This window comes from Microcaecilia unicolor, chromosome 2, assembly GCF_901765095.1.
Source record: "Microcaecilia unicolor chromosome 2, aMicUni1.1, whole genome shotgun sequence".
Lineage (NCBI taxonomy): Eukaryota > Metazoa > Chordata > Amphibia > Gymnophiona > Siphonopidae > Microcaecilia > Microcaecilia unicolor.
The window spans coordinates 128,582,855-128,607,222 of record NC_044032.1 but is presented as its reverse complement, the minus strand read 5'-3'; the positions used below and the strand labels follow the sequence as shown (position 1 = coordinate 128,607,222).

Genomic DNA, 24,368 nt, shown 5'->3' with positions numbered 1-24,368 from the left:
AATATAGAAGCCAAGAAAGAGAAGAAAGTTTTTCTAATTTTCACCATAAGATTTATCTTTACACATAACCACAAACTTGCCACTACTCACTGCAGATACATTGGTGGTGTTTGGAAAGGGTAGCCCACAGCCAACTACATGTAGTCTTGGCAGCTTCACTGAAATCAGTGCAGACATCACAACTATCTAGACGGCAATCAAAGTTTGCCTTCAGTTTCAGATTTGGCACAGAAACTGGCCAAACTCCAACAGTCACAACAAGGGTAACAAAGGGCAGGGCAGCAGACAATGTTCAAACTAACACCTTTATTAAACATCTAGGACTCGACACGAGTCGTGTTTCGGCCCACAAGGGCTTGCCTCAGGAGTCTTTGGTTGGATGTATGCTGATGTACAGCTAAGTCCAATGTGATGTAGGTAATATTTAAAACCTTGCTGTTTTCTTCCAATAAGCCCTGTGAAATGCTTGAACTCTCTAGAGCACAAACTTCAAGCGCTTCACAAGGCATCATCTGCTGCCCTCTCTTTTGTAACCCTTGTTGTGACTGTTTCGTCAGTGCGACTACAAGGGTTTTTGTTCTGCTGTTGTCCGCCAAAATCCATTTTTGGCATGATTTTCCTTTCAACAAAAAGTAAATTAAAAGTTTCGGCCTGCTTTCAGTTTCAGCTGAAATTTCCTGTGTGTTTGTGCCTTGGATGTTTGGTGACATTGTAAACACTGCAGCAGTATACAGAGACATGAATAAATTCAAAAGTATTGCTTAAACTTGTTAATTCCGCTGTTAGTTCACATAACAAAAGTTTGGGTTTTGGCTTCAGTTTCAATGAGTTTCAACAGTAGTTTCAGTTTCAGCTGAAAGTGTTCAGATAGGTTCGGTCAGCCTCTACAACTGCCAGTACCTGACACATGCCAGCAAATGACTCTGCACAAATTTAATCTCATTAATTAATGTTAGATTCATAGTGTGTGAAGAAAAGTGTACTTTGCTATTCTGAGTACGTAAAGTTTATCTTGAGCAATGTTTAATAAAGACTTCTATAAATTAAAAAAAATTGCTGCATGGTGCCATATGCTGTGAGACTGGCAATGTAGCCTGGTGCCTACTGCTCAGAAGTGGGAAGCCCAGAGACCCAGATGGTGTTTGAAGCCCATGTATTGTGTGAACTCCACAACAGGACCTGTTTATCCACTCCTACCCTAGCTAAGATAATATTCAAGCACCTTTGTGACTTGATGTGCAACTGTCTTTAAATTAGTCTCCTTATTTTTTTTTACTCCTGTTACTCTATCTTACCGATCTGAGGGGCCCTTTTACTAAGCAGCGGTAGGACTAATGCATGGGTAATGCACGCCAAATTGACACTACCGTCCGGGTAGCGCAGGCACCAAACAGTAATTTTGAAGTTGGCGTGCACTGGTTCTCAATTCAAGACACCATGGCTGAATTTGGTAGCACGCCAAAGAGTGTTTCAGAGGGGATCTGCTCCTGAGGAAGAACACGAAACAGAAACTCTGTTGAGCAGCGTCCTGCTTCTATTCATTCAGATAAGTGTTGCTTGACTGTATATATGGGCATTTTTTATACACATTTGTCTGAAGTGATGGCTGTCTATTGGAGTAATTTTGTATTTTGAACATGAATTGTGGACTGTTTTTGATTTATAGACACATTTCACTGATAGTTAAATAGATATGGAAATTTCTGTGATGTAAGGAGAGCACATTGAATGGCCTATCAATTTGGCAATTTCATGTTAAACTCTTAGGCTCAAGTGAGTCCTCAGTGATGAATTTCCACAATTTCACAAATATTTTTTAGAAATCAAGCTTAGATAGGAGGCATGAACACTTTGCCTGCTCAAGAACAGGTATAAATGCATGTACATACAATATGAACTTTTGTATGTGTTTTATAAAATATGCACATAGATCAATACTCTGCCCAAACTCCGCCCCTGAGCATACCTACTGTACAAGTTCATGCTGGTTTGTACCATGCGTACTTTTAGGCGTGACCTAATTTTACAAGATCTCATTTACAAGAGAAAATGGTTTATAAAATTACCTCCTAGGAGGGGATTACAAAGGGAACGTGTCCTTCCCCTCTTGGTAGATCTGAAGGCCTACTAGCAGTGCTCCATGTTGTTAGGTAGAAAACCCAGGCTTCATTCCCAAGCCTAACCCCTAGTTCTAAGGCCAGCAGAGTCTGGGAATACTTTGGAGTCAAAGTTCAAAGTCCCTCTCTCATCATGCAAAGAGTAACACATGCTAGCTACATTCATGGTGTACACTCACTAGATTCTGGAGAGAGCCTGAGGATTCTTACCGGGTTGGCTGAGCTAGTTGGCAAAGATAGGGTTAAAGTAGGGGAAGAACATTGCAGGAGGAGGTTCAAAGCACCATGGCCCCTACAGGAACAGTTACTTAATTGACTTTGAAGCCAAAAAGGAATAGAAGGAAGCCGTCAGGAATAAACAAAACATAAAGATGTCCTGCACCCAAAAAGATATAGCAAAAGACATGCTGAGGTTTCTGTATAACTTCAAAAGAGATGTGCATTACCTACCTTGCATTTAAAAGGTTTGACATCAGAGTGGACAATCATGTGTGCCTTAAGGGTCTGTTTCTGCACAAAGCTTTTGAAGCAGAGATGGCACTGGTATGCTCTGATATTGGTGTGGATGAGGATATGCCTCTTCATGTTAGCTAGGAGGGTGAACTCACGACCACAGATGCCACATTTATGCTCTTTCACACCCTAAAAGAATAATACACACTTGAAAACAGAATAATAAGAGAAGCACAGTACAGCATGAAGAATTTGTTTGAAGCAAGGATTTTGTAATCTTATAGAAATGATTTAGTAAGGTTTTCATCCCATTGTGACTATAGGGAAAAAAAGCTTATAGAATTAGGCCCTTGGGACAAGGGGATTTTGCTTACTCAGAAATGCTGAGTAACACCAGTGACGCTATGTCAGAAAACACTATAGACAAAACCAAACATACTTATCAATTCTAAATAAAAGCAGTGTACAGTTTTCAAAGATTTACTGTGATCATTTGATGCAAATCGGAGAGAATTTTTCTTCGCTCGGCGTGTGATTGAACTCTGGAATTCGTTGCCAGAGAATGTGGTGAAGGCAGGTTGGCTTGGCGGGGTTTGAGGGAGGTCTGGACAGCTTCCTAAAGGAGAAGTCCATGGACCATTATTAAATTGACTTGGGGAAAATCCACTGCTTATTTCTGGGATAAGCAGCATAAAATATATTGAACGTTTTCAGGATCTTGCCAGATATTTGTGACCTAGATTGGCCACTGTTGGAAACAGGATGCTGGGCTTAATGGACCTTTGGTCTGTCCCAATGTGGCAATTCTTATGTACTTAAGAACTTTTTCAACAAAATAAATATCTTGTTGCTTAAACAGAGTTGTGATTCTGAAAGTCTGAATTAGTCAATTAGGATAACATTTAGGCAAGTCAGCTGGGTGGGGCATGAACCAACTCAGTTACAACTACAGTGACTCCACAGAATGTCTATATGTTTAGCTGATTATAACAGGAATTGTTTTGAAGTCTTAATTATATAAGAAACAAAATTCAGCAATCCTGTAGCCAAAATTCAGTACTTCAAGGTAACAACAAATTAATGTGGGCTCTCCAAACTGGTTAACAGCATCCTATTAACACTACACATTCTGTAATATTTGAGGTAGGAATTTAATTTAGGTTACAATGTAATGGATTCTTCTTTTTCCTTGGCCTTTCTTTTTTTCCCCCGGGTCTTTATTCTCCTTCTTCTCAATGATTGATTTAGAAGCTCTAGTTGTTTAAAAGCTCAAGAGGACACCTCATATTGAAATCTCTAGTATTGCTGTTGTGCCAATGGAGGTCACTTCTACAGTGGCAGCTACCTTCCTACACAAACCTCCACCCCAAGTTCACCAACCAGGTGCATCAGCGTATCACCATTATCGCAGTCCTGAGCACTCTCAGACCTGCTGGGGGATCCTTATTTTAATTAACTTATAACTTGGTGATATCATGTCATTGTAATCAGGCAGTCAAAACAAAATATATCCCACTGAATAGTACATAAGTTCATAAGTATTGTCACACTGGGACAGACCAAGGGTCCAACAAGCCCAGCAGTGTTTCCAACAGTGGTCAATTCAGGTCACAAATATCTGTCAAGACCCCGAAAAAGTTCAATACATTTTATGCTGCTTATCCCAGAAATAGCAGTGGATTTTCTCCAAGTCAATTTAATAATGGTCTATGGACTTTTCCATTAGGAAGCCGTCCAGACCTTTTTTAAAACTCCGCTAAGCTAACTGCCTTTAACACATTCTCTGGCAACGAATTCCAGAGTTTAATTACACGTTGAGTGAAGAAATATTTTCTCTGATTCATATTAAATTTACTACTTTGTAGCTTCATCGCATGCCCCCTAGTATTTTTGGAAAGAGTAAACAAACGATTCATGTCTACCCGTTCCACTCCACTCATTATTTTATAGACCTCTATCATATCTCCCCTCAGCCATCTTTTCCTCAAGCTGAAGAGCCCTAGATGCTTCAGCCGTTCCACATGACATATGTATCAGTTATTAGAGATTTCTCATAAAAAGTTGGCAACTACCATCAATTCAACTTTAATTATTTCGCTGTTAAATATGCTATGCCCAATGGTGTCAAAACAGGGCTTTTATTTGGTTACTATAGTATATCATAAGCCTGTTAATTAGAATACTTTATTGAGTTATCAAATTCATCACCCTCAATCTTTATGTAAGGCTTTACCTATAGGACAGTTTTAAGGGTTAGGAATGAACTGTCTACTATGAGATCTATGAAATGTAGAGTGCCTCAAGGCTCAGCTCTGTTTGGGATGTTGTTTAATATCTATAGAATCTATCGATTGTAAGCTCTGTCGAGCAGGGACTGTCTCTTCATGTTCAAGTGTACAGCGCTGCGTACGTCTAGTAGCGCTATAGAAATAAGTAGTAGTAGTGCAAGATTCTCAGGAAGTTTGGAGTGGCATACTGCATTTATGTGGATGACGTTCAATTTTTTTCTCCCACTGACAGAGCCGGTGCCTGATATGGTTACTCGATTGCAGGTAATTTTAGGAGGAATTGCATCATTGGGTACTTCAGAACAATTTATCCCTAAATATGAATTACTGTTGGCTACTACTGAATCAACAATGTCTTTTCCATCTGAAGTGGTAATATCAGGTACTGTGTTTCCGATATCTACTATTGTAAAAAATTTGGAAGTATTGATTGATACTACACCGTCTTTTTCATCTCAGATATGTTCTGTGGTGAAAAGATCGTTTTATAAGCTACGACTGTTAACTAAATTGCATCCACTAATTTCTCAAGGTGATTTTTGTAAGGTACTACAGAGTTTAGTGTTGAAAGGTTTGGATTATTGCAGTATTTGTTATGTGGGCTACCTGCTGCACGTATACAAGTGCTCCAGGTTGTGATTGAATTCGACAGTCCACTTGTTATATGGGCTGTCAAAATATGAACACATTATATCTTGGTTTCAGAAGTTAAATTGGTTAACCATGCATGATAGAATTAAATACAAGGTGCATGAACACTGTTAATGCTGGTTCATTATTGTGTGCATCATGATTCATCTCAGTTTTTGTCAGATTGTATTCATCTATATTGCCCACAGCAGGCGCTTCGTTTGGACAATACTTGTTTGTTAAAAGTTCCAGACTTTCAATTGTTTCGTTTGGAACAGACAAGGAGGCATATCTTTTCTGTTGCTGGACCGCAAGAGTGGAATAAGATGCCAGAACATCTCAGGACACAGAAGAATTCAGGATTGTTTAAGAAACTGCTGAAGCAGCACTTGTTGGCACAGGCTAAACAGTGACTTAGGCCTTATGGACTTTATGTATGTGTTGATTTGGCTTTTGTTCTGTTTTGTTGGGTTGTTGTTGTAGCTGTTTTTCTTTTTTGTAATATTTGATTATGAATGTATGTTATGTACACCGCTCTGGATAAGGGCGGTATATAAATGATAATAAATGAAAATGAAATGAAATGATTCAACACATTTGTTCTCCTGAGGATCAGCTTGTGCCAGATCCCTATTTCAATGACTGCTATCTAGGTGGTATCCCCTAAACATTATTTGTCCTGCTTTTTAAAGAGCCATATGCATGCAAAGATCTGTGTTATTGTCTGGCTCATCATGTGAAGCTATGGATAAGTTTGTGTGTGTTTTGGGGTATTAAATTTAGCTCCCTGAATAGCCAGGATTATTTTTCATCACTGGCATATATTAGCTATACATCCAGTTTATCATCCAAGTCCAAATATTGCCTATTTTAGGGGCAAATATATATGTGATACTTCCCCCTTTAGATACGTAATTGGAGGCATGAAAAAGGGTCATGGTCGTGTGGGGAATGTAGCATTTGTGAATCTACATTGGATAAACCCTGTTACAGCAAAGACGTGATAATATTTTAAATCCTCTACCACTTGCAAGTCATCTTTTATTTGTTACGTTATTGATGTCCTTGTCAAAAGCTGAAAGAACAAAAGGGGGGATGGGATGGAAGGATCCAAAACTCACAAGCCAGGACGATGTAAAATAGACTCAATTTATTCAAACATAAAACAAAACACAGTTTTCCTGAAGCAAATATCCAATGTCAGTGGACAAAAACAGCGGTATACAAGATGTACTTGCCCTCCTTTAATCTCCAACTATGCTCCACCTCCCCCACTCATCAAAATGGTCACTGTCTTGATCTCATCTTCTCCTCCAACTGTTCACCCTCTAGTTTCCTTGCCTCTGATCTTCCCTTCTCTGATCACCATCTTATAACTTTCACACTGAAATCTCCTCCCTCCCAGTCCCATCCTATCTTATCTAATTTATCTAGGAATCTTCACGATATTGACCCTTCATCTCTATCCTCCCATGTTTCAAACCTCCTCTCTACTATGGCACCATCCACATCTGTCAACGAGGCTGTTTCTTCTTACAACAATACTCTATCCTCTGCCTTAGACACTCTTGCACCTTTGATGACCCGCCCTGTAAGGCGTACAAAACACCAACCTTGGCTGACTTCTAATATCCGCTACCTACGTTCCTGTACCCGCTCCGCCGAATGCCTCTGGCGGAAATCTCGGGCCCTTGCTGATTTCTTACACTTTAAGTTCATGCTGACCTCCTTCCAATCTGCTCTTTTACGTGCCAAACAGGACTATTATATTCAACTGACCAACTCTCTTGGCTCTAATCCTCGACTTCCCTTCACCACATTGAACTCTCTCCTCAAGGTGCCCCCTCCCCCAACTCCCCCTTCATTATCTCCTCAGACCCTTGCTGAATTCTTTCACAACAAGGTTGAAAAGATAAACCTTGCTTTCTCTACCTCACCACCTCTCCCTCCACTAGTCCGTTCCCCTATCTCTCCTTCCCCTCATTCCCTTTCCTCCTTTCCTGAAGTTACTATTGAGGAAACTACACTTCTCCTTTCTTCCTCAAAATGTACCACCTGTTCCTCAGATCCCATTCCCACCCACCTTCTTAATGCCATCTCTCCTGCTCTTATTCCTTTTATCTGTCACATTCTCAACCTTTCACTTTCCACTGCGACTGTCCCTGCTGCCTTTAAACATGCTGTGGTCACACCTCTCCTTAAGAAGCCTTCACTCGACCCTACTTGTCCCTCTAATTAACGACCCATCTCCCTCCTTCCTTTTCTCTCCAAATTACTTGAGCGTGCTGTTCACCGCCGCTGCCTTGATTTTCTCTCCTCACATGCTATTCTTGACCCACTACAATCTGGTTTTCGCCCTCTCCACTCAACCGAAACTGCGCTTACTAAAGTTTCCAATGACCGATTACTGGCTAAATCCAGAGGTCAATATTCCATCCTCATTATTCTTGATCTTTCCGCTGCTTTTGACACTGTCGATCACAGCATACTTCTCGATACCCTGTCCTCACTTGGATTCCAGCGCTCTGTCCTTTCCTGGTTCTCTTCCTACCTCTCCCTCCGCACCTTTAGTGTTCACTCTGGTGGATCCTCTTCTACTTCTATCCCTCTGCCTGTCGGCGTACCTCAGGGTTCTGTTCTTGGTCCCCTCCTCTTTCTATCTACACTTCTTCCCTTGGTTCATTAATCTCATCCCATGGCTTTTCCTACCATCTCTATGCTGATGACTCCCAAATCTACCTTTCCACCCCTGATATCTCACCTTGCATCCAAACCAAAGTTTCAGCGTGCTTGTCTGACATTGCTGTCTGGATGTCTCAACACCACCTGAAATTAAATATGACCAAAACCGAGCTTCTCATTTTCCCCCCCAAACCCACCTCCCCGCTCCCCCCGTTTTCTATTTCTAGGGAATGAGAAAGTTGCTGTAACCTGCCGGGAGGGTAGGGAACATCTGGCATTGATATCGGGGGAGATATTGGGAGGACATTCGCAGGGTGGGGTTCTTTTCAACAGCACTTTTGGGGGGGACTTCTATACAATGGCACTTATATTTATGTAACAACTATACAACATATACTGCAAATGTGTTGCCAGGTAAATAATACACCATAGAAATGCTCAACTCATGGGTGGTCAGAGGAGAAAAGGCCTCAGAAATCTTCGCCAACAAGCTGCATACACACTAGCAGCATGGCTGCATTCTCATGAGCAGCTAACTTTCAATCACTGTCCATAAAGACAGTTTTTTTTTTAATCTTTCTCTTTACTTTGTTTAAATTATTTTACTACTTTTAAGTTCAATTTATATATGAAAAACAACGCCAGGACAGTGCTGCTCTTATCTTTTAAAGAGACCTAATACTTATATTTATGTACCAGATGTGTGCGTAAATGCCAGTATTCTGCTTCAGCACTATTCTACAACCACAGACATATCTTTGATAAATACACATGGATGGATTCAGAGCAGAGCATGAGTGGGGATACACAATTGTGTGTATATCTTATAAATAGTATAAATTATGTGTGTATCTCCCAGAACTAGGTGAACGCATTTACACCAGCTCCATGACTGGAATATGTGCTTACACCTAAGCGCATATGCATGTATATAGCATTCTATAAAGGAAAGTAGGTGCCTATATTCCTTTATATAATAAGCTCCAATTAGGCAGCCTCTGAGTATCTAATTACGGGTGCACAGTTTTAGAATTGCCCTCTACAAGTATTGCCAATAGTACAGATGCTAACTATGTCCCCAACAGTAACTGCATAGGCTTTGCAGCTACTGTGAGGCTGGTGGTATGGAATGTTGCTACTCTTTGGGATTCTGCCAGGTACTTTTGTCTTGGCATGGCCACTGTTGGAAGCAGGAGACTGGGATAGATGTTCCATTAGTCTGACCCAGTATGTTCTTAACATTTGCAACTAATGCATCATAATTGCAAATCTCCATCACTCTTCAGTAAACAGGCCTCAAAATGTGTGAATGCCTCTCTCAAATGTGGCTAAACGTGTACATGGTGTAGGACAATTTGTATGACATTTAGCCACAGTGTAGGAGGGCAATTTTCAGATGGACAGTTCAGATGAGTAACTTACCCTTTGCTTGCCTAAACAGTTTTGAAAATTAAAGTACTGGGTGACTATTAAATTTTAATATTAAAAGTAATTAAATTACGGTAGATAGAAATTAGGGCACAGTTGAGTCTCCTACTGTTGTGGGCCGTCAGGCACTGCCCTATTGTCCCGGTGGTCAATCTGCCCCTGCTATAAGGTCTCATAATTCATTCATTGAACAAAACTTAGACATGGACTTTGTAAGATCTTTTGCACCACCCACAACATAAAACTGAAGAGCTTGTTGAAAACATGGATGAAGTAATCTATCTCTGGGACCTACCTTGTGTGTTAAAGAATGCTGCTTGAGATGGTGAGGTTGTACAAATTCCATGCCACATTCAGTGCAGATATAAGGGCGAATATCTTTGTGCTTCATCATGTGATTCTGTAGTTGGCTTGGATACTGGAACGTTTTGTCACATTCAGTGCAATTGTATTGGATAGGGCCTCGGTGACTGGTTAAATGCCTCTTTAGCTGTGCCAAGGTTGGAAAGTCAAGACCACACTCCACACATATATTTTCTCGTCCACTCTCATGCTTCAGTTCATGGGCCTTCAGTTCACTTGGATATGCAAAACCTCTACCACAGATTCTACAATTGTATGGCTTGACATCACTATGTTGCATCAAATGTCTTTTAAGGTGGCTAGTTTGAGTAAAGGCCTTGTGACAAACTTGGCACTTGTGGGGTCTAGTGCCTTGGTGGGTCAACATATGAGTATGCAAGTGACTTAGCTGCTTAAAAAGTTTGCCACACTGGGTGCAAGCATGTGGTTTTATGCCACTGTGTCCTAAGATATGAGTTACCAAGTTGTATTTGGATGTATAGGACTTTTCACACATTGAACATTTCCACCGTTTCTTGTCACCTCCTACATCAACATAATAGCTGTCATCGATCTGAATGTTGACATCTATCCTTTCCACATTTTGCTTACTGTCATCGTTCTCTTTAGGTACAGCCCTTTGAAATGATTGATCTTCTGATTTTTTTAAGTGGAAGGGATGTCTGAAGTACATGTTGGGTGAAGGCATAAAGAAAGGAAACATCATATTAGGGTGGACTTTAGAATAGTAAGGGTAGGTAGGTTGTAGGAAAGCATGACTGTTATACCACATCATACTTGGGCTTATAGGCTCTTGTTTTATTGGCTTAGCTCCCAGATGTTCCAGATTGCTATATAATTGAAGTCCAATGTTACACAAGTTGATCATCCGGGAATTACACTTAGGTGGCTGAGGTTGTGGAAATATTAAAGGAAGAGCTCCCACATTATCATCATTCATAGATCCATGAAAAGATGCATTGTAATCTTCAGAGACACTGCCATAAGGCATCTTAGAAGGCTTTCGCTTTCGAGATCCTCCTTCTAGGGATCCATGAACTTTTTCTAAATCCACCAAAGAAGGGCCGTAATGGAATGGTATAAGTTGTTGTCTGCATTCTTCACTAAATGGTGAAAATCTGTTACATTTCATGACGGAGGGCAGTTGTTGCAGGCCGTGTAGAAAGGGAGGTGGTGCTTCCTTAATGTCCACATTAAAGCTTGTGATTTCATTTCTGGCCTGATGAACTTCCTTCTGCATAGCTGTTTTCCTTCAAAAATAAAAAGTTTTACAAATTCATTCCTTAATTTTTTTAGATTAAAAAACTGGACATATCTAAAATGTATTGATAGACTGCAGAATACAGATCTAAATAGGGAAATAGGCTATCAAATAAAACTAGATCAAAGCTCCAGTTATTTATTTTTAGTTAAAAAATATTTACATTTTTAAATTCAAAGATATGATACTGCTGAAAGTTATGTATCAGGAGGCCAATTTTCAAAGCAATTTCTACAGGTAAAAAACATTTGACTGTATAAATCAGCCGTTTGGAAATTGCCAGCCTATATATGCATGCACTTTTACTCACTTTTGGGGAGTGGAATTTTAAAAAGCACTTGTAATTTTAGTAGACCAAATTCTCTGCACAAGAAACAGGAATGAGTGTGTGTGAGTATGTTTTTCTTAGGCAATTTTGATTGTAAAACTATGCATACATACTTGGAAAATTAATGCAAAGTCTGCCAGTAAAAGTATCTATGGACACTGAAGCCAGGTAGATAGTTTGAAAATTACCCTCAGTATTTAATCATATGGGGAACCTGGACAATTTATCACCTTTTTAAGAATAAGAAATTACAGCATTCTGCAACCTGTTGCAAGGATGTAATGTTCCTGTTTGCACTGGTGCTCACAATAGCACCTAGAGGCAATGCTACACCCAAATTTGTGATATTCCAGGATATTTAATCCACATATACTGAAAGCAGTTGGAGTGGACAATGACATTTATTGAACATTAGTACAGTTGTTATTTTTCCCTTCTATATTTGTTGAAGTTTTAAAGTTTAGAACAAGTAATTAAAAGTTGTACAGAAAACAAAGGGCCCAATATTCAAAAGCAGCAGATGCTGACTACATAAATACTTAAAAAAATGTTTCAATATTTGTAATAGATAACTATTCGCTATGTAGGCAGCTGTGAGGGTAATTCAATTTGAGGGTACACAGGCTCCTATTTTGAGTCTATTCTATAAGTAGGTGCCTAGTTTTCTTTGTAGAATACTAGCATAAGTGGCAGAAAACACATTTACATTTATGGCACAATCACTGTAAATGATTGGATGTTAGCCAGAGCATGCATAAATTATAGAATGCTTTAATTTACATGCATGTTTGTATGCTTTGCCCATGTTCCATCTAAACTCCATCCATGTCCATACCCACAGGCACTTATTTATGCAAGTTTTAAAATTCTTTAACTTGTAAGAATTTGTTGAAGGAGATGGTTTTGTAGACTGATGTGATGTACTTGATGCCATCAATTGTCGGGAACAGCAAGTATGCAAGGAAGTTTTGCAGTGATGCTCCCCCCCATCATAATTCTATGGATAGAGTATGGTTTCCTATAAAATTGATTTCACCCATGGGTTCTCATTCCAAAGCTTCTAAGGAGAAATGAGATCTTACCTGCTAATTTTCTTTCCTTTAGTCCCTTCAGAACATTCCAGACATGTGGGTTATGCACTCCTACCAGTAGATGGATTGAGAACAACTGGCTTCAAAGTCATCTTATAAATATCCTGTGCAGTACACAGCCAGCCAGTATTTCATACCAAATCTAACAAATCTATCAAGTAATCATAACTTAACCCCATAAACTAGGGAACAATCAGCAACAGACTACACCACACATTGTGCCCAAATAAAACCAAGGAGCACAGAAATAAACACCATGCAAGTCTGAAGTCTCTGCCTTTATTCTTCTAGGAAACAATCTTTTAACTGCAGATCCCCAGTGGGTTCTGGAATGGTCTGGACTGGAGGGACTAGTCACAGGCAACGTACATTCCATCAAAACATGGCGCCTACTTTTCTGCTGGTCAATATTCTATAAGAAGACATTTTTGTACGTAAGTGGCCATTTATATGCAGAAATGACTAGAATATTACCATTTATGTATGGTCCTGATGCCTAAAACTAGGCAGCTTCTGATGGAATCACCCCATAAGTGTAATTCTACATGGAAGCACCTAGATTTAGAGACTAGGAAAGTGCTTATTTGAAGCCTTTTCTATTAAAGAAAGTATGCGCCTACTTTTCTTTATAAAATATTATCATAAATGGCTGAAAACACCCCTGTATTTAAGGCAAAACATTTACACTGCATCATAGAACTGGTATAACTACTCTTTCCTAGATAGCAAAAAACAGCATGTAGATTACAAGATTTTATAATTCACCTGGTCAATATTCAGCCAGTTGCAGTCAGCATTTTTTTAAACACTGACTGTCACCAACTAAATTAGTCCTGAATATTCAATGCAGGGCCATGTACAAGCACTGGCATTGAATATCTGGGCCTGACTGGACGCCACTGGACGCTAAAACTTTGCAGGTCCCAAATGATATTCAGCAGGGACCTGCATAAGATACTTATATGGGTCCCAGTTGAATATCAGCCAGGACTCACATATCTCAAAGCTCATCACTCTCCTGTCCCCCTAAAGCATCTCCAATCTCCCCTCCCACTCTCCTGGAGCACCTCTGATCCCCCCTCCCACCTTACCCCTGAGCCCAGAAGAGCCTCTTGGGCCTAATTACTGATCTGGGTGGTCTAGTGGTCCATGGGGCAATAGGAAACCCCACTCATTCCTGCCCGACATGGTTCCTCATCGAAAATGGCAACCTCAACCTCTAGTGGTAGTTTTGTGATACTTCAAGAATACTGCTAGAGGTTGCAGGTCCCATTTTCAATGAGGAATCTAGTCCTGTGCTTGTAAGTGCTGGTATTCTAGACATTCACCTGCACAAGGGGTGCATAAATGCAGGCGCCAAGATTATCGAATTGCCCTTCACATGCCCAAAATTATCTGTTTAAAATTGGGGTGGAATTTGTGTTGGTCTAGAGGCAGTACCAAAAATTACACAGACAGTAGCAAAATTCAGCCATTTTCTGGATAACTTATGCATTCGAGTCTGAATGCAAAAATAGAAAAACATTTAAATGGATAAGTTATTCATTCAAAAGTTATGCGAGCATTTTCTGCATTCACACTTAAATGCAAAGTTCCGCTACATATTTCCATAACTGTAAACAGATAACTTAGGTTTCCTTCAGTTTATCTGTTCTCTGTGCCCTTACCTAGATGACACATCCTATGTGACGCTGCTCTGTTCTTTGGTTCTTACCTGGCTTGATTACTGCAATGCTGTTTTCCCCGGTCTTCCTCAGGCTCCACTTTAAAGACTTCAGACTACTCAGAATACCGCAGTGAGGCTGCTTGCTCATGCCTGCAAGTTTGACCATGTCTCACCTTTGCTGGCCCACCACCACTGGTTGCCTGTCCCACTCCAGGTCCAGTTTAAGCTTCTTACTCTGGTTCATAAGATCCACTATACTGGTTGTGCGTCCTTCTTGTCTGCCCTAATTTCTTCCTATACCCCAGCCCAAGCCTTACGTTCTGCCTTAACCTTCTGCCTTAACCTTCTGCCTCTCCCTCCCTCCTACCCACTCTGCTCACCCAGCATTCAGCCTTCTATTGTTTGGCCCCTTCCCTATGGAATGCACTCCTTCTAGTCCTTTATGCTGAACAGTCCTATCCATGTTTGTGGGTGCTCTTGAAGGCCCACCTCTTCACCATAGCTTTCCCCTCTTGAGTTGTTGCACGCTGATGTTTGACCGTCGGTCCTGGGCCAACATGTGGGGGGGTTTTCTCTTGCTGTCCTTTTCTAAATTTTTTGGATGGAGTTCCTTTCCCCTTTGAATATTTATTGCAAACCACTCCGATGCCTGTGAAGGGCAGTATATCAAGCACTCAAGAAACTAAACGAAACTAAACTTATTTGTTTAAAATGCATTAGATATCCTACTGAATATTGACCTCAAACACCAACTTCTCCCATGTTGACAGGGTTTCCTACCGCCACCATTGCAAGATCCCTTGATGTTCTAGAACTCAAATTAACAGGAGCTGCCTCCTGCTTCAGCAAGTCACCACTGGCAAAAACCCACAGAGAACTCACTGGAAAGGAGTGAGCAGTCAGGTTGGAGAAACCTCCCTCTCCAAGCAACACTGCCTCTCCACCAGCAGGGGCTGCAGCAGAAGACTGACCCGACTGCACAGAGGGAAGTGGGTAAGCAAATCACTAGATCTTAGATTGAGAGCTCTGCTGCACAGATTTAGCAGATGGGTAAACCTGAATCTTACCATGCTGTTTGGTAATATTCAGGTTTACCCATCAGTCGATTCTGGTAACAAATCCAATGGTAAGAGCAGAAGCTCTCAGAATGCTAACAGCACCTGCCACCATATTGACTCCACCCCAACTGTTACAAATTATATGGAGCATTCAAACTGTCATAAAGGACTAGATTCTATATATAGCCAAGAAAACCAGTGCCAAAAAAAATACACTTAGTGGATGGTCTATGTGGTTTTCATTATAAAGGATAACATGAGTCCACGAAAGACACATTGAACATGAACTGTTGGATGGATAATGATATGGGTCTTCTTGCCTGATTTACTTTTCCCACCATAGATGTTGAATGAGGAAAAAGTCTTAGTGAATCAGACCCTAATTAGTTTTAATAAGTGACTTTTGTGTTTGCTGTTCCCACGCTCATGCCAATCCAGCTATTTAAGTACATATGCAGTTATCTAATTATATGGTTGACACTTGCTTATAATTATATGATCTGTCTCAAAGTTCTGTTCAGGCTTCTGTGGTCTCTAATTTGGAATCATCAAATAAGTATTTATAATCCCCTTTTCCAAAGTGTAATACTGAATATCTTTATATGCACAAGCAAAAATAGTTCTAATTGCTAATGCCCTCTCTCCTTGGATAAAAACTATTTAGACATGCACCTTTAAAAAATGAATCAAACAACCCAAAAAGTAACGATGTCTTTCTAAAACAAAACAAAGAAGATGATTCTAAGTTAACGATAGGTTCCTGCCTGTTGAAAACGAAGAAATAACCATTCAAAAACAGAAACCATAAAGAGCAGCCTCATAAGTGTGCAGGTTTTATCTCCTGATAATGCAGGCAAGAAAGTGTTAAGGATCATAGGCCATGAGAACAGATTGAACGCAACCTGTTACAATGTACTTTAAATTCTGAACAAAGATTTGTTTTTACACTATTTGTATAAAATCACATTCAAGCTTGACCAGATGACCACAGTCGTAATAATAGTCATCTTTATTCGATATAACACTCATCAAATGAATATCTAAGTAATAAAAAGTAATAAAATAAGGGAGAAAAGATGGCAAGGAGAACACAAGGGGAGGCCTTGGTTACAACGTCGAGCAGCATTTTAAAAGGAGCGTAATATCCAACTCAAAATAAGGACCTCCAGGAAGTACTTTGCCAGCGGTGGTAGTATTTTAGACCAGGGTCTGCTGACAATGAGGGGCATAATCGAACGGCACCGGCCATCTATATGGCCGGCCATCTTCGGGGCTGGCTCTGCAAAGGGGCGGAGCCAACCGTATTATAAAAAAAGATGGCCAGCCATCTTTTCTTTCTATAATACGGTTGGGGCCGGCTAAATCTCAACATTTAGGTCAAATGTTGAGATCGGCGGGTTTAGAAATGGCCGGCTTCGGTTTTCAGCCATAATGGAAACTGGGCCCAGACATCTCAAACCCAGCAAAATGCAAGCCTTTTGGTCATGGGAGGAGCCAGCATTTGTAGTACACTGGTCCCCCTCATATGCCAGGACACCAACCGGGCACCCTGTCATGGTAGCAGCTAACGAAAACGGAATGCAAATGATCTACAGGTTATTATAATGAGCTAATTAAGAGATTCACAGCCGTTTTCCAACCCCATGCACCGTGGAAAAAACAGGAGATCTATACCTCTCGTTGGGGCTGCGTGAGACCCATGCACGGGAGGACGCCCACGCTGTTGGGATATGGTACTTCTGGATGTTTAGATCTTGCTGATCAGTTATGCTATGACTTACTTGTTCTGGAGTGCTGTATTTTGTGATGCTGTTTTGATAAATGTTCAATAAAGACTTCACACAACTTTAAAAAAGTGGAAAAAAATCCAAGTGCTTGTCAGGGACATCCTTTTTTTTTTTTTTGCACAGCCACTTCTGGATTGGATATGCACTTTTTTTGGCTGGCCATCTCTGAATTACAAGACCAGTGCTCTAACCACTTGGCCACAGCTCCACTTAATTGAATGTCCCTCCCTTTTGATTATGCCCCTTCAGGTCTCTCTCAGCCAATCACAGCGCATTTAGCTGTCTGTGAGTGGCTGAGAGACCCCTGTCTGTGATTGGCTGAGAGAGACCTGAAGGGGCATAATCAAAAGGGAGGGACATCCAAGTAGGTGGAGCTGTGGCCAAGTGGTTAGAGCACTGGTCTTGTAATCCAGAGGTGGCTAGTTCAAATCCCACTGGTACTACTGAAAAAGCTGAGCAAAAATAGCTTTGATTTAGGACATCTCTGACGAGCACTTGGATTTTTTATTTTTATTTTTTTGGGGGGTGGGAGGGGATTGGTGACCACTGGGGGAGTAAGGGGAGGTCATCCCTGATTCCCTCCGGTGGTCATTTGGTCAGTTGGGGCTCCTTTTTTAAGCTTGGTTGTGGAAAGAAAAGGGACCAAGTAAAACCGGCCAAATGCTCATCAAGACCGGCTTTCTTTTTTCCATTATCTGGCGAAGCCGGCCATCTCGTGAGCACGCCCCCATCCCGCCCCCATCCCACCCCCGTCCCGCCTTCACTACCCTACCGGCTTTCGATTATACCGATTTGGCCAGTTTCAGGAGATCGCCGGTCATCTTCCGATTTGTGTTGGAAGATGGCTGGCAATCTTTTTTGAAAATGAGCTGGATACAACCTGTTCTAAAATACATGAGAAATGGACTTCCAAGTGTTGGTGACGTCCAGCATGAACATTCTTTTTTCAAACTGAAACATCCAAATTATGAATGGGACAAAATAAGGTACTTGGACATCATTGTGGCAGCATAGGACCATCCATGTTATAAAATGACCACAAAAACATCCATGTGAAGTGGAGGGGTAGCCTAGTGGTTAGAGCAGAAGGCTGAGAAACAGGGAATGCCAACTAAAATCCCATTTCAGCTCTTGGTGATTTGTTTTTTAAACTGTGAGTTCTCTAGAAACAGAAAAATATCTATTGTACCCAAATATACACCTTCAGTAGCCTTCAGGTTTTCGGTTTTCTTATACATTCAGGAACAGGCATTTTTCTGTCCCTGAAGGGCTCACAATTAAAAAAAAAAATCACGAAGAACTGCAGTGGGATTTGAATTAGGACTGTCTGGTTCTCAGCACCCTGCTCTAATCATTAGGCTGTACCTCCACTCCACATAAAGGTCTATTCTGGTGTTAAAAAAGCATTTTAGAAGCATAAACATCCATAGTCCCTGAAGCTATCACAGAGTCCAATATCCCTTGCCAGTTTCACATTCAGGGAAGAGAGAACAGCAACAACAGAGGAATTAAGGAGGTGACTTCCCATAATCTCCAGTTAAGAGTTGCTCATTCAGAGGACCTTTCTACCACTTGGACGTGCTGGGTACTAGGTCTACATACCAATATTCCTTCCCCTTATGAAATCAGTAGGACATACGTATTTTGACTCCTTCTTAGTCCTGCCCAAAACAGGCCTAGACAATGCCCCCATGCCATAAGGTCGTACTGCAGTTTTAGACATCTGTATCCTGACTTTATAAGGGGATTTGGACATCCATGCAATATAGATGTCTAAATGCTGGTTTTCAGACATCCAAAACATCAATAGACCTCCGAAAATAAGGACCATAGTGTCAATAACATAAAGAAAAATAGGTTAAAATGACATTGCTGCTAAGATACCAAAGGAAGGGAGTTTGGGGTCCCTTTACTAAGTCATGGTAAAAAGTGGCCTGTGGTAGTGAGGGTACATGTTTTGGGTGTGCACTGGGTCATTTTTTTACCGTGACTGGGAAAAGGGCTTTTTTAATGGGCCGGGAAATGGGCATACGCTGAAATTAAAACTAGCCTATTTATTTTATTTATTTATTAGGATTTATTCATTGCCTTTTAGAAGAAATTCACTCCAGGCAGTGTACAGTATGAATAAATCAAACATGAGTATTAAACAGTTACGACAGTAAAAATATTCAAATAGCAATACAAAGTATGGCATTGTATACTATTTATGACCTAAGTACTTACCATCACCCACTGACCTAGCAGTAAGGGCTCACGCGATTCCTGCACAGTTACCATGCAACACACGCCAACTGCTGATTACAGTCGGGAATGCCCCCCACGGTAAAAAATATAAAATTATGTTCTACCACAGGATTTAGCGCGTGCCAAACTTAGATTTTGCGCCGGGCGCATTCGCTAGCCCAGCAGTAGTGCCAATTTGGTACCTATTACCTGTGCGTTAGCCTTCCCACGCCTTAAAGGGCCCCTTAGTGAGCAGAGACAAGACAGTGAAAGAAAGACAACATGTTGCTAATGGATCCACCAGAATCTGTCCTAAAAGCCAGTAGGAAGCAGCTACGATATCAAACTGATCTATAAGAAACGTGGTGATTCACGGGGAAAGCCTGGGTAAAACAGTTTCATTACTTTGATCTTCCTAACCTTAGCAAATTTTTGTGTTCTTGAATGTAGCCCATGCTTCTCCACTTTTAGTTCAAGGTACGTTAGATCCAGGTACAGTGAATATTTCCCTGTCCCCAGAAGGCTTACAATCTAATGAGCTGATATTCAAATAAAGATATACATTCACAGACAGATAGCAACCCCCCCCCCCCCCCCCGCGCAAGTCAAAAACCTCCATGGTGGTTGCATTTGACAATTTACCAGTAGCAAACACTGACCAATGCACAAAGAGGATGGCATGCATGAAAATTTAACAGTGACCTTTGTGCATTGGCCATTAAATTTCCCTTTGTGCATCAATTGCTGTTTGCGACTCAGTAAGCTCACCCACTGCTGCTGTATTTAATGACAACCTCTGTGCATCGGGGCCTCATGGCACAGAAATGCTCATTTTAATACTTATGAGCTCATTGTAATGCATTTGCCTAGGGTTGTCTCTAGCTGCTATGAGGAGCGGTAAAAGTAATGCAGAACCCTTTTGTGCATTAGACGCTAAGTGTTGCAAGTACAGTAAGCTTTGGGCATCAAGCAATTAGTTCACTGCTATAGTTGCCAATATAATTGCAAATAGCATGGTCACTGGTGCTCCCGTTGGCTGAACAATGATGGAATCCATTCCAGCATTCCCTAATGTGCTTCAGAGCTTTCTCACTCATTACTTTCCATGCATACTTGCTCCCTGAACTGTCCCAGTACCCAGTTCAGTTTTCTCCCCCCTCCCCCGTTTTCAGTCCCCATGCTGCTCGTTTAATATCTTCTGTACCTCCAGTGTTGAATCAATGCAAATTCCAGAGAGGCACAGCAAAAGTCATTTTCATTTTCTCTGTGTAGTGTGATGACTGGCATAAAGAAGCAGCACCACTTGTAGTAGGAAATGCCTAATTATCTGATTTATCATGTTACTCATGAAAAGGGAGGTCTCTCTCCCTGTTAGTAAAACATATTCTGTAAAAATGATTCATCTCCGTATACGCATAAGGCCAGATTTTTATAAACGGCACCAAAAATTCAGTACTAATCAAATTTGGTGGTCAACACTAAGGATACTTCAGGATAGCTTTGGTGCCAAATTTGGTACTCAATTTGGGCACTGAGTTCAGCACTCAACTTTGGGCACAAGGACTTATGCCAGCTAAAACCAACACTGTGCATCTTTTATGAATGCCCCTGACCAGCCCATGCCCTACCCATGGCCACACCCCCTTTTAAAAGTTGTGCGTGATCTAATTTAGACGCCCATTGTTAAAAATACAGCATTGCCAGATTGGCACCCAAGTCATAATTAGTGCCAATTAAGTGCTTGTAAGCACCAATAATTATTTATTTATAAAACAACATATGCATCCAGCTTCTCTTATATAAGCACGCAACTATGGAATGCACTTCCAAACGTCATGAAAACAATGCATGACCTAACAAACTTCCGGAAATCATTAAAAAACAACCTGTTCACAAAGGCATACCAGAAAGATCCAACCTAAACACCTGAACCCTGCAACATAATCGAAACCCTTACCAGAACTGGACAAAACTTAACTCTCTCTCCTTGAATACTTAATATACTCTATCATCTATGAACATTAACACTAGACCACTCTGTATTTCTCTTACCGGAATTGGCGATCGCCATCATGGTACTATGTAAGCCACATGGAGCCTGCAAATAGGTGGGAAAATGTGGGATACAAATGCAACAAATAAATAAATAAATCATTTGAGCCCAATTTAATTGACTAATGAGCTAATTAGTGCCAATAATTGGCTTGTTAACAAGCAAGTATTGGCACTAATTAGATTTAGTTGGAATAAATTTAGGTGCAGGATCCGCCTCTACATTTTATGCCCAAGTTTTGTTGTCAAGATCATCTTGACCTATTTGTCAGCTATAGTATTGGTGTTTTGAGTCAGCTGCCTTCTTTTTGTAGCGTCGGAAGGCTGACTTCCATTTGGATTTATCAGTAGTATCTGTGTTCTTTCTCATCGCTTCTCAAGGCGCCAACATTCCTTTTATAGGATGGATAGTTCCTCTGTAAACCATGATGAATTTCTGGATGTCTTGACCTTTCTAATGGTAAATGGAGCAATTTTGTCTAGTATGGCTTTTACCTTACAGGCTCATTTTCGAAAGAGAAGGACGCCCATCTTTCGACACAAATCAGAAGATGGGCGTCCTTCTCCCATGGTCGTCCAAATCGGTATAATCGAAAGCCGATTTTGGACGTCCCCAACTGCTTTCCGTCACAGGGATGGCCAAAGTTCAAGGGGGCATATTGGAGATGTAGCGAAGGCAGGACATGGGCATGCCTAACACATGGACGTCCTCGACCCATAATGGAAAAAAAAGGGCGTCCCTGATGAGCACTTGGACGACTTTACCTGGTCCTGTTTTTTTTTATGATTAAGGCACAAAAAGGTAGCTGAAATGACCAGAAGACCACTGGAGAGAATCGCGGACTACCTCCCCTTACTCCCCCAGTGGTCACTAACCCCCACCCACCCTCGAAAAACATTTTTAAAAATATGTCGTGCCAGCCTCAGATGTCATACTCAGGTCCATCACAGCAGTATGCAGGTACCTGGATCAGTTTTAGTGGGTGAAGTGCAGGCGGACCCAGGCCCATCCCCCCTACCTGTTACATTTGTGGAGGAAACAGCTAGCCCTCCAAAACCCACCAAAAACCCACTGTACCCATATCTAGGTGCCCCCCTTCACCCATAAGGGCTATGGTAGTGGTGTACAGTTGTGGGTTTTGGGGTAGTTTGGGGGGGCTCCGCAGACAAGGTAAGGGAGCTATGTTCCTGGGAGCATTTTATGAAGTCCACTGCAGTGCCCCCTAGGGTGCCTGGTTGGTGTCCTGGTATGTGAGGGGGACCAGTGCACTACAAATGCTGACTCCTCCCATGACCAAAGGGCTTGCATTTGGTCGTTTCTGAGATTTGGTTTCCATTATCGCTGAAAATCAGAAACATCCAAGTCTAGGGACAACCATCTCTAAGGACGACCAAAATTTCAAGATTTGGGCATCCCCGACTTTATTATCGAAACGAAAGATGGACTTCCATCTTGTTTCGATAATATGGGTTTCCCCGCCCCTCCATCGGGACGTTTTGCAAGGACATCCTCAACAAAACTTGGGCGTCCCTTTCGATTATGCCCCTCTTGGTGTTTCAGTGGGATTTGATCGAACCATGTGTAGGAGATGCAGTACTGAGAGAATCTGTTATCTCAGACCAGAAAGTAGCCTTGTTGATTTTACCTCTAGTGGAGATGAGTTTGGATGACTTGTGTCTGGTTAAGCTTAACATACAGATATCAATGGTGAATCTAGTTGGAAATGGTCAGACCACGGTACTGACTTCCATTTGAATGAACTAATCAAGCTATTAGGATAAGACGTCACGAAGTCTAACATATGTCCTTTTTCATGAGTTGCACCCTCAGAGAATGTAGTTAGTTCGCAGTCCTTCAGGAATGATTTGAAGTTGTGGACATTGGTATCTGCATCATTTTCCAAGTGTAAATTTAAGTCTCCCGGGACGATAATCCTTGAGAATTGTGACTATGGCAAAGGAAGTAATCTCTACAAGTAGTGGTTCTGCCTTGGACCAAGCTCCTGGAGGATGGTAAATGAGGAATGGGGTGATTTGATTAGCCTCTTTTGAATCATCACAGAATTTGCATAGCATGTATTCCAGTTCCGGGAAAACCCCAGAACTAACTAAAAACACGTGGAAAAAATCTCTTAAAGATAAGAGCAAGTCCACCTCCTTTTTTACCCTGTCTTAGAGAAGGAAGAATATCATAACCGGGTAGATAGATGTGGGGCAGTATCAGACTATCAACTTCTATGAGCCATGTTTCTGAGATAAACAAAAAGCCCAGATCTGAAGATTCTAGCAGATCCCTGAGTAAATGAGCCTTGTTTCCCCATAGATCTAGTGCTGATATAGATGGCTGGGACAGGAGTGAGTTGAGACTTGTGTTCCAAAAAGGAGAGTTGTTTGGTTAATTGCAAAGGGTAGCGAGGTGTTTTAGGCTGTTGAATGTTAGCCATTTTGTTCTAGTCTGTAACCATAGTATTATTCTGATGATACATTTTGGCATTGTCTAGCAGATATCTGACATTACAATTAGGGTCTTTTGTAGTACAGGGTTTTCTAGACTGATTATAAATTAGGGGGATAGGATTAGGCATGAAGTTATCTGGTAGGTTGCTGCCCGATGTGCTCAAGAGAGCTAAGCAAATCCATGTGAGCCACTTCATGGTGATAGCTTTTGGAGCTAGTTTAAGTCAGTTAGGTTTAGCACTCTTTTATCAGTTTTAAATGTGCACTGTTAAAGATTTCAGAACTGAGTTCTCCTTGTAGGTAGAAGCTACCAGTGGTGAGGAGAAGTCATGGTGTCTCAGGGACTCATAAGGTGGGGAGCTGTGGATGTGCCAGTGTGGCAGACTTCAAAATGACGCTATGACTCGCTGCAGTTAGGTAGGGTTCCTCATTTAATCTGCCATTCTTCCAAAGTCAGTCATGCAGCAGTAGGGAGAGTTTA

The 24,368-nt window shown here is 41.2% G+C and overlaps 1 protein-coding gene across 1 annotated transcript in view; it reads right to left on the bottom strand.

The window, feature by feature from the left end:
• The window catches only part of LOC115462292 (zinc finger protein 366-like), a 120,861-nt gene that overhangs the window by 39,211 nt on the left and 57,282 nt on the right, over nt 1-24,368 (bottom strand). Inside the window, exons 2-3 of the mRNA XM_030192302.1 lie at nt 9,894-11,211; nt 2,568-2,759 (exon numbers count right to left, since the gene is read on the bottom strand). Coding sequence (XP_030048162.1) covers nt 2,568-2,759; nt 9,894-11,201 — 1,500 coding nt within the window. The 5' untranslated portion in view covers nt 11,202-11,211. The remainder of the gene's footprint in view (nt 1-2,567; nt 2,760-9,893; nt 11,212-24,368) is intronic.